The sequence below is a fragment of the Mchenga conophoros genome, linkage group LG18 (assembly GCF_057382185.1).
Source record: "Mchenga conophoros isolate Kocher_MC1m ecotype Shallow Benthic linkage group LG18, M_conophoros_male_GT1.1, whole genome shotgun sequence".
Taxonomy (NCBI): Eukaryota; Metazoa; Chordata; class Actinopteri; order Cichliformes; family Cichlidae; genus Mchenga; species Mchenga conophoros.
Genome location: NC_140543.1, coordinates 17,000,962 through 17,021,780, shown reverse-complemented (window position 1 = coordinate 17,021,780; position 20,819 = coordinate 17,000,962). Strand labels below are relative to the sequence as shown.

Here is a 20,819-nt window from a genome sequence, read left to right as displayed (position 1 = left end):
ATGAACAAAAATATATAAATCTTTCAAGTGCTGCACAGGGGACTGACTGGCAAAATACTCACCTACTATTATAGAGACTCAGTTTCATTTTGTGGAGCAAACACACAAAAAAAATTGCGATTGTACATGTACAGTTTGTGTTTCTATGTTTAACACACAGCACCAAATTTACCAGATATGCCATCTAATTCTTTCTCCTTCAAAGTTTTGGTTATTGGTTGCTCTGCACACACACACAGATACATAAAGTTGCACAGATCTAAACAGTAGCCCTAACTGGTAGGCATGAATGTATACAGACAAAAACTATAGAAACTTCTTTGCATCCTTTTACTGTTTTTATTAACATATGTGCTATTCAGTGATCAGATTTAAAATGACTCCTTATAGTCGTCATGGAATAAGTGCATGTAATCTTCTTTATTTTGGCTGAATGTGGCCTATGATACACATAAAGGTGTGTAGTTTTGTATCTCCCTGTGGCCCCCTGCACAGTTCACCCTCAAAGCCTCCATTTATTTTACTGTTGCGTGAATAGCGAATGTGGCCCTCCTCAGCAGGGGAGTGGCAGTCAACTCTCCACCCAATTAATAATGATTCTTCAGTCCAATGATGAATGGACTAGTCTAATTGGATGGCATTGTGAAAACACTGTGGCGCATTTCAGAGGCCATAAAACTGATGTCACCAGAACGGGATGATCAATCAACAAGATTGATACGCTGGATAACAACAACAATGGCATTGACGCCTCCTAAATGGGGCTTAGCATTTATAATCATTATACTTTTTTATCATGGTCTCTGACAGCTTCTCTTTAAAGTCTGAATGGGTCTGCTGACCACATTGTTATATAGAGGGAACATCATCAGCATCACATAGATAAGTGGTATGAGATAAGTGGTGCCCTTTTTATTGCTAGGGTAGTGTGTGGTGACATCGGCTTCTGTAGTGGTAGTCTGGCACTCTTAAAATATTCTGAGTTAGCCTTCAGAACAGACATCGCTGTTTCCAAAATAGTTGGGACGTTGTATCGAATTGATTTGCAGTCATTTGAAGATTTGTTAAATTCAGAATAGAAATGTTGAAATTGAGACATTTTGCTGTTTTTTGAAATAATATATTTCAATTTGATTTTGTAATACATTTATATATTATTTTTTTATAATGGTCACTATATTTTCAGTGTGTCTGCCGCGCTGTCTTAACACGTGGCATGGTCTCGTTGTCTGGATGGCAGCCATTCTGCTCTAAAACCTGTATTTATCATTAAGCATTATGGTGCCTTCACAGATATATAAGTTATCAGTGCTATCACTGAGGTTAGCTTTATTATATCGATAATGCCACATCCACGATTTGCTAAATAAATTACAAACTGTGTACCATGGTGATGAAATCCCACCTTCCTTGCATTTTTATGCTCTTAATTTATTGAACTATATGCCCACGAAGTCTTTCCGTCTCGTCTCTTGGAGATGTATATTCAATAACGTTCCCAATTAACCTAATTATCTGCGAGCAGATTGTCTTCCATGACGCATGCCCCAATTTTTTTGAACCATGTACTTGGGATCAAATTCAAAATGATTATATACTTTTCAAAAGCAGTAAAATCTAGCAGTTTCAACAGACTATTTTCAGCCTTAAAGTGATTTCCAAAGCAGTGCATTCTGTTTTTATTTACATTCTAAACAGCGATCCAGCTTCCAAGAAATGGGATGAGCTGCTGTGTATCTAATCAAGCATCCTTTTTTTTTTTCCAAGGCACCCGTTTCTTCAGTTTTATTTGACATTACTTAGATCTTAATGTATATCTCCTGACAGAATTACACAGTCACATTAAAGTCTTCACTTAGCGATGGCTGGTATTATCGAACCCCTTTATATCTCGGCAATAAGTGTACCACACGGTGCAAGGTTTACTTCAGAGACCGAAGTATAAGAGTAATCAGACAGGAGGAGGCAGATTCTCAATGTTTCTCACATCATCAAACATGCACATTGTTTTCTGTCTCTCTCATTGTTCTCTGCAAGCTTTTCTATTAGCATCAGCTTGTCTGTTCTGCTGAATGCTCTGGAATACAGACGTATCGCTTAAATATTGGATTCACCCAAGTCTGGGATGTGAGTTGTGTCTCCTGTTAAAAGAACAGGAAAGAGAGAGAGGAGAGATGAGGTGGGATCCTTGAATAAATTGCTATCAGTTTATCTCATTTACGGGGCAAATCAGAAGCATGCAATGCAGGCTGAAATTGAATTTTAGTAGTTGTGAAGCATCATAAATCAAAACAGCGTGAGCGTCTTAAGGTGAGAAATCATTTTGGTCAACATGGGACGTGTGGGATGTACATGGGAGCCTGGAGAGACAGTCGCTGCAACATAATTTCCAAATATGGCACTACAGTAGTTAGCGAGGCTTCTCCAAATCACTGCTAAAGTGGAGAGAAATTTAGACTTATGTTAAAACTAAGTTCATTAGTATGAAGATTACAGGCTAAACACTCGGCAGATGGGCTCATACTTTCAAATGGGTTTGAGTCATCCGTTGTACTCTCTTGTAATTTAGCTTTTATTGTGCTTCAAAATGATTTTATTTCAAATTAATGCAAGGCCATGTTTCCACAATCAATTTGAAGCCATATTTGGATAAAGTCAAAACTCTCTGTTACGTCTAATGCGCTGCACTTGCACCAAGAATAGGCACAAGGGACACAGTCCCTAATATCCTATGCACTGTCAGAGCTGTGCGGTGTAATGAACTTCTCATGTGCTTAAAGAATGATGCAGGATGCATGGCGAGACAACTGACAGCCCCGTAATGTGTTTCCCAGCAGCCGCCCGGCGACGAGCTCTCTCGATGTGTCGCTCGCCATAAACCCACTGGAAAATCGATGGCCGATAAAGAGTTGTGTTCAGGGGGAGCCCCCTCTGATTAATGCAGACTGTCAGGGAGCATCATTAATGTATTTCTCTTTTAAAGAAAGTGTATCAAATGCTCATTGTTTTGGGGAGTTTAGCTTGTGAGCTGGGGTGGGGGGTGTCGGGACGGAGGTAAACTGTGACGAGACCTTCCTTGCTGATGCTTCCAGTTTTATAGGTGGAGATATTTATTCTTGCTAAAGTGGCAGAAATTAAAAGAAAATAAGAATGTGTTTGATGTGCAGACGATAACGAGATCTGCAGACGTCCAGTCAAACAAAGGCCGTCAAACTGCACGTCCATTTTTGAAGACTTAGGGAACTTGCTTCAGACACTAGAACATTTTTATTATTTAAAACTTCTATAAGTCAAATTTAAGATGTATAATATCTGCTATTAGATTTAGAAAAGATTACGGTATGAGATCATCAACTAACGTGCCATTTTGACAACTTTTTTGTTCTATAAGTAGGAGTTTAACGTTTAATTTGAGTCATTGTTTTTGTCATTTTTGAGACTTCAGTGCATCTACTTACCCATAAAACACATAGAAAAAACACAAACCGTAACAGATCAAAAACTCGGGCGATGAAGTCAAAGGAGTGTCTGAATGTAGCTCTTGCAAGAGTGATTAAAGGTTAGTTGCAGCGTCAAAATCAAACACTTCCACGAAAGCGATGCATATTATAAATATAATTTTAGATTTGATGTGACTTACACTCCTAATATTTATAAGTAAATGCTTAGCTGCCTGATTAGAAATCGTAGTAATAGATGCAATTTGAATGTGAATTTGTGTTTTATTGTCTATCAAAGTAACTGTCAGTAACAAAAAGACGTAAAAATTCCAGAAAAAATGAATATGATGAATTCTAGGTGTAAATGTAATGTAATATAAATCTGCATCTAAACATCAACAAATAGGAGACCCTCAGTATAACCTACTGAATCTAAAATTATTAAAGCACTCAGACATGATAATAGTTAAAAACCATTCATAACATTTCACATTAATATGACATATTAAGTCATAATATATGATAAGAAGACATAAATGCAAGATAACATCTTCCTTTTTTTCTCAGTTGGAGGCATTCAGAATAAAGCGTTTGTTTGTGACAGAGCAGAATTGGATTCAGTGTACTCTGTTTCACAAATTAATTTTTGAATTAAAAAAAGTGCAGAAACGGGATAATCACTTTAAATCTTTGAGTAGTTTCATTTAAAATTTGAGCTGATTGAGTTTAAAGTGGCTGAAAGCACTCGATGTAATTTTATCAGCAGTTAAAGGAGAATCGGGGAAATTATTTCTGTGTTTGTAAAAGTGTGGACTCTCAGAATCATAATGGTAACCGCCCTTGTTAAATTACTGGAAAGGTTAAATTGAATCAGTTTGAAGATCGTGGCCAGAATGCTGATGCTGATGGGAACTTCACTTTGGTTGAAAACTGTAGATCATCTTTCATTTAAAAACCATTTAAACTAAATTTGATGTTGTCAGTCTGCCACAGTCGACCCAGTGGAATCATTTTACTTTATATATGAACATGAAGAACTCAAACGGACTTAAATAAGCAAACACTGAAAACTAAATGGGCTTTAATACCAATGTAGCACGTTTCAGATCATCTTTACTGTGGCTAAGGAAGAGGTATAAATGGACTGAAGAAGCTTACCACTGGATGCGGATTAGGAGTGTGATAAGTGTAATAATCTGGAATTAATGACATATTTACCTGCTAGCAACTGGACAAAGAAACAAAACCAATTTGCAGTGATGTTAAATGAGAACGCCTAGCATACAGTGCACCAACCCAACTAGTAACACAATATATTTAAGTGCCTGCTGCAAAATGTTTAACTGCCTTTATAACATTTATAATATTCATTCATCAAAACTTTTTTGGACTATGTTCCCTAACCCAGGCCAGTCGATAGTAAGCTAAAGTTTTGCTTATATTGAGAGTCCGGCTGTAATCCAGTATTCTGTTGTCCTGCACCTTAGTAAAGTAAGGGTTAATATCCTCTGGAGTCCAGCTGGGGATTAGGAAATGGAGGTTTAACTGCCTGTGCTAATGGTGGGTGTTTATCTCAATACTTTGTTTTGTCACTCCCTGACTCGCTCTCATTTCCGAAAGCTGTCCCTGGAGCCTCCACTCTTGTAATGGCTTAGCTTTCTGAGCGCCACAGTACAGAGGGAAAGGAATAACAAGATTCTCATTTGGGCTCTATACACACTGCCCACAGATACATGTATAATTGGCCCTGTTTTCATTCTGCTCTGTTGTTAAATGCACTAGCTATTAGGGTAGTGGTATTGGTGCTGATTTCATGTGTTTGTTTATTGTTGGAAGGTGTGCTCCTCGTTTGTTTGAGCACGAGTGTGTGCGTGTAAAAGTGTGCAGAATTGTGTGTGTCAGATAGATAAAGAGTGTGCTCTATCTCTCTCTTCCTCTCTGCTTTTTTCTTTCGGAGTTTGGTCGTGGTTCCCCTGGGGCCCCTGTCGCAGTAATGGCCTGCTCCTGATTGCTCTGATACAGGTTAGGAATATTGGCTTTAATGATGTGTAAAATGAGCAAGCAGTGCCTGTGACATTTACAGATGGCACCGCCTTGGCCTGTTCTTCCCAACTGCTCGTTAATTCACGGGAACGGCAAGCACTTCTTTAAGTGACTGCCTGATGCATGCATACGACACAAAACAGCACATCCTACACACCAAAACAATCGCTCACCTTATGTACCTCTGCACCTTGTCATTTCAGTGAAGCGCTCACGCAAATAGATGAAATAAAGAGTCCTCAAGGTGAAGAGCTGTTTGCTAAGTCATCTCAAAGGGTTTGTGACACCGGTCTCCAGAGGTCTTTGAAGGGCTTAGACAGATAGATCCAGGGTTGCAGACTGCGTTTTAGACAGCACAGCTGGGCTCAGCACCAAACCCCCTGAGGTGCTAATCTGGTCCACAGGTTCTCGATGGTACATCTGCTGCACATGCACAGCTATAGAGGAAGCACCATCCTCGAGTCACTGTCTTGTCTGTGAGGTTTCAATTTGATTTTTGCACATCAAGTAAATATTTTTAATGGCAACCAGTCAATAATAAAGGAAGTACTCAATAACATCGGTACAATAACACAAAGGAGACAGCTATCCCCTAAATGCACTTAAAGCATTATGTGTGAATAGTGGATTCAGGTCTAGAAACTCCTGCGTACAAAGTGTAGAAGACAGTATACTAAAATAAATAATAAAGCAAACAAAATATATATCTTAACATAACACAGAGCTCCACTTAGAATTTGTAGTAGATCACTATCCAAAAATTTAATGTTTAACATAGAGAGCAGGACTTGAAGCGCTGCTGAAAACAGGCAAAGCACAAACATATTAAAACATGAAAAAGAAACTGTTATATTAAAGTTTCTGTTATATAGAAATATAAAACTGTAAAGAAAGGAACAGAGAGGAAGGAGAGAGAAATGGAGGGGCGAATAGACTTCCATATGACTCTCAGTGCATCTACATAATGAATATTTCCCTCCACCATTGTGAAATCGTTGGACAGAGTAACGCCTGAATCATGCTCCTGCGCTGAATCTATGCAGAGCCTATGACGCAGCCTGTGCTAGTGGCCGACTCCATCGGCAGCATTTATATCTGTGCGAGTTGCAGTTACACGTTACGAGACACATGTCACGTCACAGCAAAGCACACTTTTTATATGAGTGACAGAAACACAATTTTCTGACTGAAACCCTAAATTTGTCTTATTCTACACTTGTATTCCCAAGATGTAATGTTGATTAAATGATCATATGCTTCAGTGACTCTAGATGTGGCTATTATTATTTAGCAATTCTAGTGTCAGATTGAAGAGGTGTGTCTTTAAAAGTATAACGCAACGAGCCGTACTGGTTGCTTTTCTACAATTTAAAATTAGAACGTAGCAAGTTGAAGCTTGGGCGGAACTGACAATAACTGCTGTATCCCTAATTAATTTGTCTCTGTGAGGAATAATGCATGTCTGACAGTTTGGTATTGAACAGTTTGGCACATAAAGCGACTGGCATCAGTGTAACTTGGTCATTTCAGGCTGAATGTGAGAAGCAGTGTACTTCTGAGAAAACTGGCATCATGTGCTTTCCATCATTAAATGTGATTAATAACCTTGTAGCAGTGGTATGGAAAAGCTGCAGCCTTCCTCTAATGTTTTTGGAAGAATATTTACTGGACTACATTACTGCGGTAGTCGAGCCTGCCACAGATGAATGCCTGAACACGTTTTTCAGGATCATAACAAGTCAGAAAAACAGCCGTCTCTCTAAGATGAATGATGGTTGCTCACAGTCTGTCTTATAACTTCACTTGTTCACATTAACATATAACTTAAATATGAAATCAAAAAGGGGGAGGGGGGGTACAGTATCTTCCTTTGTAATTACATTGTAATTACACAATGTAACTACTTAAGCAGAGGTACTTAAAAAATCTGAACTCATGTAAGTCCAGTGTAGTTAATATGTAAAAAAACAACAACTATTTGCCATCTATTTTTGTATCTTGAAGAAATGTTTTGCTAATTAAAGTGCTTTTGTGTTGCTGCGAGGTGCCATCAAGTTGCGAATGAACCTGTGACTGAACAGTTTTATGATGCATTTAATGTCGGACGAAGATGTGTATCTTTATCTGTTCCTTCCTCTTTAGCTTTATGGCCATCACACTATAATTTCTTTTTTATTATGCCATGCTAATTGAGGGAAATCATAGTTTGGTCATTCCTCACAGTTTGTGCCTCCATTGGCTTTAAATTGTGTTCTTCCTCGTCCGCCCACTCGCAGAGCTGTGGTAATTTACTTCTAATTGGCAAGAACTTGTTGACCTTAGGCTCCCAGATTGATATGGTCAGGAGGTTAATGCTTATGTTAATGTGAGAAGGTGATGGTTCCTCTGTTAGCCGTGTGCTAACCGCAACAATTGAGTAATAACAGAAGCGCTAATGGTGCTTGTACAAGCTCATCATTGCAGGTGCCTGCGAGATAGCAGCGATACCTTTGACACTCGGTTCACGCTCAGATTTACTGAAACACTCTGACCTCGGCTCACGTGGAGCTGAATTGCTGCACTGTGTAGTGGAGCTGCATGTAATGACCGTACATGGGTCACACATAAAGATTCCTGCTGCATACAATCGTGTGCTACCTCCGTGGTTACACCATGTTTCACGTGTGTGCATTACTATGCATGGAGAATTGGATTTGTTTTGTCTTGTATACTCATCAGTTTAAGAAACCAGCCATCCGTCGCTTTTTTAATCTCCATAATGAAAGTGTTTTAATGCCTCCAATTTATTGCCTGGGCAGCCAACAGAATAATTAGCTTTGTTCAGGTTTTTAAAAAGATGAAAACACAAGTACAACAACATTTGAGTCTGAAAATCACAAATTATAATCAGATGCATTAGTTATTGTACCTGAAGGTATATTTGACAAGAAAAATGGATTTCTACTGTGGGTATTGCAATTATTCTTTTTTCTAAATGTAATTTTCTTTTATTTTCTTTCACCTATTTGCTTCTTTATCTTTAATGGTAGGCTTCTATCTTTTTAAAAAATATTGTAATCCCATCAGTGTTTTCTTATGTCACACCAACATAAAGACTTTTTCTACTATAAGTCTAAATAAAGAGGCTTCCAAGTCTTTATTGATTCTCTGTGACCTGAAGTCGATTCCACAAACTAAATCAGATAATTGAAGTCGGCGTCGAGCTAATTGGATTATTGCTTTCCCCCTGAAGAGATGGCTCTCCGCCGCGGCACAGGGATCGCTACATTAGTGGCGTCCATCAGACATCTGTCATTTAACAGCACAGGCTCGTGTCTCACAGCAAGGAGGGTGAATTGATTATGAATGGGGGAAAAAGTAGTAATTTCTTTGATTAGATGATTTGCCTGACAATCTTATCGCCATGTGATAGCCCTCATTTTATAACTCATACAGAAGCCGTTTATTGTTAAGCATCTCCTTGTGTTCAGATTTCGGAATGGATTGCAGTAAAAGCATCAATGCATCTGTGCAATTAAAAAACTTTTAAACTTATTTAATGGTAAATTATGTCAACACGTTTGGCAGTAAACAGCAGCACAGATAGCTTATCAGTAGAACTATTTCCATTGGATAAAAGCTACATAGGAGGAGAAGAAGAAAAAACCCTTCCTCTTGTGTCTATTTGCCTCCAGTCCTCCAAGCATGGTTTATGCAAATGAGATGACTATTTGCATAGACATAATTAGGTAATTACAAATCATTTGGCTATGAGCTCAAGCATGTGCAGAGACCAGAGACGTTACACGGGTACAGTACAGAGTTAATGAATTGCTGCTGAACAGCAGAATCATTACAGCATGTGTTGGAACATATGTTGTGTCAGACCTCTTCTTTGCAAACGACAGGTGACATTTTCATAAATCTTAGTTAAACACAGTGAATGGATGGAAAAATGGATTCAAAGCAGCTTGGTTTAAAAATGTATCTGTGTGTTATGACGAGGAGGAAAAATTGGGGGATAAAGGATTAAATTTTTGGTAGTAGATTTTAGCATTCAGTCGATTCATAAAATAATTTTTAAGGATATATGACACAAATATTTATAAGCACCTGCTTATCTTGGACTAATAACTGTTGCTGGAGATGTGGCAGTTAATTTACAAACAATACAAAACATCTACAAAAACTCTTTGAAAGCTAGTAATGGTATACTCTGCATGAAAACCCAAATCTGGCCTTATTTGGTGTTCCGACAGTCTAAATCTTCAATTCTAGACACATTTTTAAGCTGTCTAAGATTTAATTTAAGTCCTGCTATAATACTGTGCAAAATCACTCTAATGAATGGCAGGTGTGTCACAGGAATTAAATGTAAGTGGTGCTCCCACACATTATTGCTTATTGACTAGTGGTTCCCTCTGTGACTGGGGCTAAAGTGACAGATCTGAGGCAGTGCCTTTCAGTTTCTGTTTATAAAAACTTACCAAAATGGTGTGTTAATTAAAATAATATTTATATACACACACACACACAAACAATTAGATTACCATTTCCAAAAAAGAACTGGGCAAAGTTGCGTGTGCCATTAAAGTTGTAGTGCGATTAGTCAAAGTAAGTATCAAATTCCTATGGTGAGAACCAAGATAGTCTCTTCTATGAGTTGAGCAAGTCAAGTCACTGCTTAAGTTATTCAAATCAAAGCCATGAAATGCAAAATTCTGACTGTGTCCACGAGTTAGATGTCGCATTTGGTTTGGAGCGGCTGCTTACTCCACATCCATAAATATATCGGACATTTGTTGACAATTAGTAAGCCTCCTGAAAGAACACACGTGGAAAGCAGTACCACATTAGCTTTAAAATGCTCAAAAGGAAAAACAAATATAGCACAAAAAACTTGCAACAAAATGTTAAGCATCACATCTGATACTGCCACTGTTTGTCTGCTTCATTGTTTACATTCGTGTAGTGAATCATAGCTAAATAATATAATTAAAGTGAATCCACAGATGATTATAGATATATTTTATATTATCATGGGAAGCATTTTTTAAAGTTAAGTTTAAAACACATAAATTAAGAAAAGGAGCAGGATTGATATTTTTCCTCCTCTACTTTTTGTTTTGATCCAGAGGATGCTTAATAAAGATCGAGAGCTAATCTTGGGCTATCATATTGAAGTGAGAGCTGTACAAACATCATTTTATCAAATGCACATTGTCAGCTTTAAGCAATGAACTCTGTAACTGTCAACAAAGCAGCCTCTGCTTTAAGAAGTAAGAACATGAGCTGTAATGCCATTCTTCTGGTGCTCTGCTCTAACTAACCTGACCAGTGCCAGAGCCTCATATCAAAAACTGTAGAGGACAATTGCCTCCCAGACTAGTCTTTCTGGTAAGACATAGGCAAGAGTTGACCAATCCCAGAGTTTTAAGAGAACAAATGTGTCTGCTGGTGAGATTGCCTCTGATAAAGCATCATTTAGTTGCATCTTTGATTACAGAAGGGTTGACGACTCAAAGAATAAGCAATGTCTATCGATGTGTTTGCACAGATAGCTTCTGTAGAGCTCAAATAGGGGAGGTGAAAGTTGGTGACCTTGACTTTAGCAACCTCAAGCAGATAATGCTCGAGACTCTACAGGTTATAAAGCTAACTTTGCAGTGACTGTGACCCTGATGCGGTATAAGTATTTTTTCTGAGTCTCCAGTGGTTTCTGATTGTCTTTTAGCAATGTGTTTCCAGTTGAACCACCAACACAATTTTTCTGTTTAACGTTGGATGTGTCACCGATTTCTGAGCTGAACTTCAAATCATCTGTTTTAGGTCTAATTCATGACTATCAGTGTCAAGTCAAGCTAATATATTAGCTGGTCAACTTTGCAGCACGTCACTCTCATACAATAATTCTTGTCTATCTGTACTATTTATTGTTAAAAGAGGCTAAAATGACCAAAAGATGTTTTATACACATTCTTACCAAGCATCTAATTATCTAATCAATACTAATATATTGTGTGTCTTTTTTGTTTTGTTTTCCAGAGCAAGAGGATTCCTTTGAGTTCGTGATTGTGTCGTTGACGGGTCAGACGTGGAACTTTGAAGCGTCCACGTATGAGGAGAGGGAACTGTGGGTCCAAGCTATCGAGAGCCAGATTTTTGCCAGCCTGCAGTCTTGTGAAAGCATAAAGAACAAGGTACAGTTTGTCATGAAGTATAAAGAATATCAGAGGAACTGGACAGGGTTGGCGATTATCATCTAATCAAAACATCGTCGTGATCGTCATCATCGTGCTACATTTCTCCCACTTAATTTACATTCCTCTTTTTCTCCTTCTTTCCAACCTTTATCACGCCTTCACCCTCCTCTCTTCCCCCACTTCAAGCTGTCACATGTGGGAGGTTGTCAGACAGGTGCACCGCAGTGTGGGGGATCTCTTATTAGAAGTGACAGACATCAGAGATAGAACACGGCTTGTGTCAGCATACTGGGGAGACACATCCTAATTTTCATATTCATATTTTCTCTGCTTGTGTCTTTTCCCGAGACTTTGAAAAACCTTTTCTCTCTCCCTTTGCTTGTTGTCTATAATTTGAGTCCAGCTATAATTGTTTGCTTTCTCGTGATCGCCAGTGAAATAATTAGTTCCCGTTGATTTATTCTCACCTTCATTTCTCACAGTCTCGGTTGGGCAGCCAAAGTGATGCAATGGCCATTCAGTCCATACGAAACATGAGGGGGAATAGCTTCTGTGTGGACTGTGACGCACCAAGTGAGTATAACTCTCTACGGTTAAAACACATCTGAACACATTGTCTATTACATATGAAATACAGATATTAAAGGAACAGATTAAAGACAAAAAACCCAACATTCTTCCCCTCTTTTGGTGACATAACAAAAGGTAGTAGAGGTCAAGATTTTGAGAGGGTTTTTTAATCTTTAATTTATCACGTCGTGCGTAAAAGCAAACAAACAAAAAAAAAACTTCAGTTTTCATACTCCTGTAACCAGATTCCTTAGTTTTGTCAAAAAATACTTTAAAAACTTTCCATACAATGCACCTACAGTGCAACAGGGCACAAAAAAGTCCACTTAGAACATTAAACACTTTGTAGGAGAGTTGGTAATGCTATATGAAAATTATGACGTCATATTATTAGATAATAAAAGTGGGTTGGGTTTGCATTTGGAGGTGCTGCTACATTTGGGAAGGTGCAAAAAACTACATTTTGGGGACCAAACAGCAACTGCAAAGGTTTTATTTGATATCGAGTCATTTCTACCAGCTTTTCTCAAGTTAGAACTAGTATTCAGCACTGTTAGAAGTACTGCATCTTGCAGTTTTGGCAGATACTGATTATTCTTGTCTGACTAATTTAATTGTACTGGGTTTTTTTCCCTGAAGAGGTTACCAACATTAAACCATACTCAAAATAGGTTCATCACAAATTTCCTGGTGAGGCTTTCAAAGCATCTCTTGTTAATACTTTTAATTTTTTTATTAATTCCTATCTTCTGTCACGCAGACCCTGACTGGGCCAGTTTGAACTTGGGTGCCTTGATGTGCATCGAATGCTCAGGCATCCACAGGAACCTGGGGACCCACCTGTCTCGCGTGCGCTCTCTTGACTTGGACGACTGGCCGGTGGAGCTCAGCATGGTGATGACTGCCATCGGTAACGCAATGGCCAACAGTGTGTGGGAAGGCGCTTTGGAGGGGTACACCAAGCCAGGGAGCGACAGCACCAGGTTAGCATACTTCTACAAATAAAGGTGCTGCTTAATGAAGCGTGCAGAGATTATAGAATGAGAAGGCAGCGCTGTCTTCTCTCCATTAGCTGCCATTTATTAGCCACCCACATTTGAACAGAGGCAATTCACATCGCAAAATGCTCCATAAGAAGCACCAGGGGTCCATAAATGTCAGCCTATTGAGCCAAAAACACAGTATTTTATGTCTGAGCGTCAGTCCATCCTGTACACACTGATCGCTGTGCTTCTCTTGTATCAGTCACTGCTTTGTTGTTATCAACAGTCTCTGTTATGCTTCTGACCCTCTGTCCACTGGAAAACCATATTTCACCAGAGGAATGTGACATCATTTTGCACTTGCCTGATAAATGCTCTGACTAGCTTCATATCCATCATGTTTGTCATTTGATATGTAAGTACTAATCAAGAGAAAATTAGCAAACCAAAACCACATCTGAAACAGCTCTCTGTTCAGGCTTTCTTTTAAGATCCAGCATGTGCCGATAAGTCTGGGACTTTCTCAGCACTGTTTGCAAAGCCAGTGTGTTTTACTTTAGATCCTGGCGAGCGGCTCTTGTTAATATGTTTTTCTTAAATGACACTTTTCCATTCACCTTGTGAACGCCTGTCCTAACCTAACCCACCCCGACAAATACCTTTTCCCTTTCTTCTGAGATCTGGTAGGAGGATTGTTTATCTCTTGGTGACAGGTGAGGCCTAGCGTTCCCGCCTGACTAATGATCTGCTGTGTGGCTGTGCAGGTAATTAAGCACACCATTAGGGCTAAACCCCACCCTGAGAGACAAGCCCTCAGGTCCCAAGCTGCCCTGTCACATATCCATCATACAGGCCTGGGTCATCACTCTGTCTGTCACACAGAGACTGTCTGTAGGGTCTCCCTGGTGGCATTAGACTGTTTAACATCACAGCTTTGTAACTTTAAGAAAGCAGGACGTCTGGTTACTTTCTTTGCTAGTACCTTTGTTTTTACATTTCAGAGACTAAAATCTTTCCAAATTTTAATTAAATATATAATAAAATTAAAACAATATGGCATTACAGGGACCCTTTTTATTGCAAACTAATTAGAAAACATTTTTCATACCAACTTGATAACGTAGATGTATTTTGATAGTATCCAATCAATGTGGCCAACCTGTCTTATAATGAAACATAAATAGTGGTTAGGTTTAAAATTTTAATGTAACAGACTTTAACATGGTAGAGGTGTAACATCTTTGTTTTGTCATTTTAAGCCAATGCTTAGTAGATTAAGACAGTATAATATGTTAAATAGCAAGAATGTGTTAAACATAAATGAACCGCTCTCACTTTATAATGGTCCTACTTTGTAACATGAAAGGACTATTGCACTGGGGCAGCTGTTGCTCAGGAGATAGACCGGGTCTTTTGCTGGTTGGAAGGTCAGAGGTTCGATTCCACAGCTCCTACAATTCATGTGTCGACATATACTCAGGCAAACTACTGAACCCTGAGTCTGAGTGTGTAAATGTTACATAAAAGCACTAAGAGGGTGAATTGCAGTAGAAAGTGGTTTGAGTGCTCAACTAAAGCACGATATAAGTACCTGAACCGTTTAGTGAAATTCAAACTGTTGGTGTGGAAGAGAATGTATTAGGAAGATGTCACGTTGGGCTATGAAAGCTTGATGAGCTGGTCATTTATTTTTGTAGTATTTTGGACTACAAATAGGTTAATCGGTTGAAACCTCTAACTCTAATAAGCACTTGAGTGATTATGAGTGGAAACGGTCATCAGTTCCCGGCCTAATTCCAACCTTCGGGTGATACTATGGCTTGATTGATGTGTGCATTTTAGGCCAGTGCACACTTTGTTTACAGTGGTGCTATTTACAAGCCAAAAGTTGCATATAAACAGTTAATATTACACTTATAACATATTGTTGCTACATGCCAAAACTTACTGTTGGAGTTTCATTAATTATGAGTGTAACCTCCATTGCTGCTAATTCATAGTATTTTTTTCCTGTGAGTTTAACCTTTGAAATCACTTATTATAGCTTAGATCTCTTAATAAGAAAGCAGCATAAGGCTGTAAAACTGCAAATTGTATCCTTTATGAACTACTTTCTTTAGGAAATGCATATTTTTCTGCTCACAGTTGGCCCACATAAAATGATCTGTGCAACATTGAGCAAGTTTTCAGTTATTTTTCCTCTTGGATTCATTCTCTGACTCTCCGGCCAGTTCAGACCTGAATGATGGCCTACAGTTGTTTATTGAATGGTATCTGTGTGAAAGTGCTCCACTGTGGACTTGATGAAAGATTATTGATGTTGATTTCTCTCCCTACCGCTGTCAGTCGCACGTCGCCTCGAGCAGGAAGGTTCTTCATTGTCTAAAAAATCCGATCTTATCCCGGAGCAGCATCTCCATTAGTTTTCACTGTCAAACAATAAATCTCATTTGCAGGATAACTAATCTTTAGCCAAAAAACAGAACTTGGAAATATCATATATGGACACCGGTCATTTAGATGCTCTGGACTTTCTGCTCTGCTTTGCATCGGACTATTTTGCTTTATCCTGAATGATGAATTCAAACCAATTTAAAGGGATGCGGTTTCTTTTATTATTTTTATTGAATTCTGACGCCACTTCTGTGGGTGCTTCTCTTAAATTGAGCACCGCGCATAAGGGAGAATTTTAATTGTGTCACACCGGTGACATGCAGCAGCTTTGTGATGGCACCCAGGCAGGCGGTGTATGGCTCCTGACTTCTACTAAACATTAGTGACACCTAATCTAAACGATTCAGTAACTACCTGAATATCAAGTCGGCGTCTGATAGAATGTCTCCTGCAAGACTAGTTTTACCCCTTTTGCATTTTTGAGATTTAACTTAAAAGCACTCATCCACAAGATTGTTTTAGCTTATGATATTCGGGTGCGAAAGAACACAATATATAGATTTGTCGTACGCGGATCTGCACAGCAGTGCAATTGCTGGCGTAGAACAGAATGATTACAGACATCATAATAGAAAGCGTGTTAATATGCATGGATATGTACGTAGGATTACCTGCTTTTGCAGAAGAATGCAAGGTACCAATAAAGCATCATTTGCAATGGTAGTAATTTATTTGCTGTAGTTTTGTTTTTTTAAGCATGAGCTATTAACTAGACTTTTTTGTCCGTGTGAGAATAATGCAATTAATGTAATTCACAAATAAATACCCACGCACCAGTATGCGTGCATTTAAAGGATTTTTGTTATCATTAGATAAATATTTCTCAATGTTTTCTAAGTTGGTGTTAAATTTGAATATTTTTGGAATAGGCATGTTAGACAAAGTCTCTTTGGCTTGTTATAATGCAGTTATAACTGCTATTGATCCACCAATAAATGCTCAGGGCTTTCAGGTTCTAATGAGCCACCAAGTCTGCTGGTTTTCGTGTTCTCTTCAGTTTTTTTAGTCCTCATCTTATAGGATCTCTTCCCAGAACGAAACAAGGAAAGCAGTTCGATTAACTAAACTGCTCTTGTGCTAACGCCTTACAGCCAGCAGATTTATAAATAATTATTTATTGGTAGAGCGGTAAAGCTTCTTCAGTATCAAGTAGTGCCAACATGCTAACAGCAGAAGTCAGATCTGGCCAGGATACAGTTAAATGTGTGATAATAAATCTGCGGGAGCTGTGCATTGTGGCTGATCTCTGCAGTCAGCATATTGCAGGGGAGTTGTTCTTTTAATTAGCACCTGGGAGTCGTTGTGTTTTGCATGTCACCTCTAATTGCGTGGCATGTTTGTGATAGAAAAACACTACAGATTATTTTTACGGAAACTGTGGGAGAGGTCTCGCGGTTAACTTTACCCCTATCCTTTGCCGCGCACACACACACACAAAAAAATGAAACACATACACAAGACACCAAGACTCATTTGGGGGAGATGTCCTGGAGCGTGGACGGATGTGGACGGCTATCCCTCACTGACGTGGGCCTCTCACTGTCACCCTCTGTAGGCTCCGCGCTGCCCTCGGCCACAGGCAGGTAATAGCTCTGATGAGAGCCCTCCACTTTGTTTCAGAAATAATTTGCCACTCCTGCCGCCTGCAGGGGCTGCGTGGTAATAAAAATGAATCACACCGCTAACCTCTCCAAACCTGGCCCCGTTGCCTTTTTTAACCCCTTCTGCTCCAGCAGTGCCACCTTGGCGTGCCCTGCCAAGTTCTTTATTGCTGCTTTAAATAATAATAATAATATCAGCCATAAACTTCTGTTTTAGGATCTCACCAGATTGGCCTCTGTGCTGCATATTAGTTCCCAAAACATGGAGCAAAGCTTCCAGGCTACTCACAGGTTACGAGTGCGGGAACACCAACTCACCAGAGAGATTTTAGAATAGTTGGCCTTGCCAGGAGCCCCGGTGGAGGAAAGGGTAATTAATTAAGACAAATGAATGACTGGGCCTTACCATGTCCTCTGCCTCTGTTTCTCTCTAAATGAAACCCACAGGTCAGTAATTAGCCCTGTGTGGGAGAAGTGGTACTGTAGTCACTAATTGCCCACATGCCACCGGGTTTCAGGGCCAGGTGGACATAGAGGAAGGACTGCTTCATTGAAGAAGGGGCCTAAGCCATGAAATTAAGATTCAATATTGTTAGCATTAAAAAATAAAGACTAATAAAGAAAAAGAATCCAACCCAACTGCTTTATGTGATCGAGATTTTTTTTTTAAAACCTGCGTGCACTGGGACGCACACTTAAGGGGGGCATGTGCTCGTCGTCCCCTCAGCTTTGTATGTGAGGCGAGGGTTCAGCAGGGGTTAACAGCATGAGCATTTAAGGGTGTTAGTCTTGCTGGCACAAAAACACAGCCACTCCATCATGAGGAGGCTGACAACCTCATTAATGTCACAATATATTCAACTCATCCCTCTGCCTGCCTACAGCAGCCAGATGCTTTTCCACTGGCCTTTCTTTAGAGCCCAACACAACAACCTTTTGAATTCTGGTCATCTGTTCAGACCGCACTCTTGAAGCGAGAGAAGCAGCATCAATTCCACTTGTAAAATATTTGTCTTAATTCTTTTGTGTTGTTATTCTCAGAGCAGAGCACACCATGTCTACAGTGTAACCCGCTGGACCATAGGAGGCCTTATTTAGCACTCTTGCTGTGGCGTTTACTGTGTTGCTCCTTCATTTCTTGCCCTTAGCAACCTTTGATGCTTTGGGGCCCAGCTTTCTTTCCCTGTTGTGTGCTCTTTTTTTTTTTTTTTGTTCATCTCAGTAGTTTCCCTCTGAGCCCCCTCTCTGTCTTTCTGCTGCTGCCCCTCTTCCTCACTCTCCCCTCACACACACACACACCCACCCCTCGGTTTGTGGAAGTGAAGCTGCTGGCTGCATGGGAATTGGTCCCATACAAGTCGCCCACCCCCACTGTGAAGTCTGTTCAGGCTGGTCAAACCCAAAGACCCTTCCCTCTGCCATTTCCACCCTTCAGTGCATCTGTTTGATGTATCCACAGTGACTCTGGATGATCATGGACGAGTGGGAGGAGCTTAGACGCTTTGATAGTTTAGGAGGACTCGGCATGTGAAAGATGTGCGATGGCCATCCTCCTGTTCCTCCAGGCCAAGGCACCACTATTGCAGGCACTCAGATTGGTCATTCCTGTGGCTCCTCCACCGTTGGCTCCACCCGCTTTGTCTCAGTTTCCCTTCCCTTCCTATAAATTCCTGCTTGCCTTTGTCTTTCAGGCTTGACTAATTATCCTTGTTTGTTCCTCTTTATTTGAATTCAGTCATGTGTTCTTGACTCCGTGGGCTGGATTTAGGAGAATCATTCTGCCATTTGCCACTTAATTAAGTCAGGGTCAGAATCCATTGCTCAACGGAGAGCTGGAGGGACGGAGCTCTAATAGAATTATAAAAGAGGCCTTTCTCCACTGTTAAGGCTGCTTTTATCTAGGTGGGCTTCGCATAGGAAAATGAAAGGGGACACCAGCTCTAAGCAGGAATCCCATTTCCACTTTAGAGTCAGTAAGTGTTTTGATGTTTGCCCAAAGATTACATTGGAATCAAAGCCAGCGAAAGAAAGTTAAACAGCAGTGATCGGCCGTGAGATAACTCTGGATGACGGAGGAAGTTTGCGGCGAAGCAAACACCTCTTCTTTTTTTGGTTGGAGGCGCAGGCATTTTTATTGGGAACCTTAAGATCCCCTCTAATCCCTAAGCGACAGAGAAATTTAGAACAACTATGTACTCGAGCCTGGGTGGGGAAATTAGTGTCTGTGTGCTTAGATGTCTGCTCGTATATAGAGAACTAACCATCAGTTCAATTTTCAAAATTCCCCCCCATGCTGTGAAGCTCACTCTCCTTTCCCTCTTTACCTCCCCTGCTACTCTGTCCTGGCACTTTGACATGCGAAATCTGCTGATTTTATTTTTCTTCCTCCTGCGGTGAGGAAGTGTCCTTTTCAAGGGTCTCAGTTCCCCCCCCCCCCCCCCCCGACTGTCTAAACCCTGCCTCTGTTTGGATTGTTTTTCAATTTCAAACAAAAGACAGAGGCGGGATTACCATTTCACTTCCTTTCACACTCTTTCAAGTGGCAGCAGCTGAGGTTTTTTTTGTTTTTAAACCACTGCCTGGCTGTTCTAGCTCTTTTTTCTGGTCTGTCTATTCTTGCTGAATTTAAAGCACAGCATCAGCAGTGAGCGAGGCCTTTTTCTGCAGGTCTCCAGGGCTGATTTCGTAGTGAGGGCTAACAAAGTGCCCTCAGGGCTCCTTTCTGAGTTGTTGACGTCTTCCTAATGGCTCTCCTCAGCCTTTTTGTTTTCACATCTTGGTGCTAACTTTCTGCCTCATTTAGCTCATATCAATTCACTGGGCTTTACGGATTCAGCATCTCATTCAGCGTCCAGCTCTCTGAAGCAAACTTTGGACAACAGGTTGTTTTTAACCCTGCTCGGATTTTTGTTAAAGGTTGTAGAGTTTGCCTTCGGGATTACAGCCAGTCAGTCAGATTTCTGACAAACTTAAATGTCTTTGGCTGTAAAGAAGGGAAATAATGGTGGACGGCAGGACGGCCCCTTCCTGTTCTGAGCAGACCACCGATTCTGAGGCCAATTGATTTGCTAACCGGCTTGTCCCCACATAATGACTGAGTAGGGATTGATGGAGGTCTTACACCATAAAACTGAGCCACAGCAATTGCCTGCTATTAGGGCTGTATTGTTGTTCACAGAATACCCTCTGCCTAAAGAAAAGATTTGCTTATGCTGTAGCGGGGGGGGGGGGGGGGGGGGGCTTTCTCCGTCATTGCTGCATTACATTACATTACCACATTCCCTTTGAGGTCATAATGAAAAAAAAATGTACCCATGTGTCTATAGGAGCAATTACTTTAAGGCTGTTTTGAGATGCGGGCTAAGTAGCTTTATGAGCTGCTGGGTTTTTTTGCAGTTAATCAATCTCTGCTTGGGTGCTGATAGAAGAAGACTTGCCCCTTTTTCATCACATCCTTAACTCCTGTAGTTAGGGCGGGTGCCAGGCTGCTCTGTGCAAGACTGACTGCTTTGTGAAGTAAGCCTGGCAGCTGACATATGAGTCTGA

At 40.1% G+C, this 20,819-nt stretch overlaps 1 protein-coding gene across 1 annotated transcript in view; it reads left to right on the top strand.

Annotated features, from left to right (window-relative positions):
- Positions 1-20,819, top strand: part of agap3 (ArfGAP with GTPase domain, ankyrin repeat and PH domain 3) — a 73,509-nt gene that overhangs the window by 46,499 nt on the left and 6,191 nt on the right. The window contains exons 14-16 of the mRNA XM_085253249.1: positions 11,508-11,662; positions 12,148-12,238; positions 12,996-13,218. Of these exons, the coding sequence (XP_085109375.1) occupies positions 11,508-11,662; positions 12,148-12,238; positions 12,996-13,218 (469 nt within the window). The remainder of the gene's footprint in view (positions 1-11,507; positions 11,663-12,147; positions 12,239-12,995; positions 13,219-20,819) is intronic.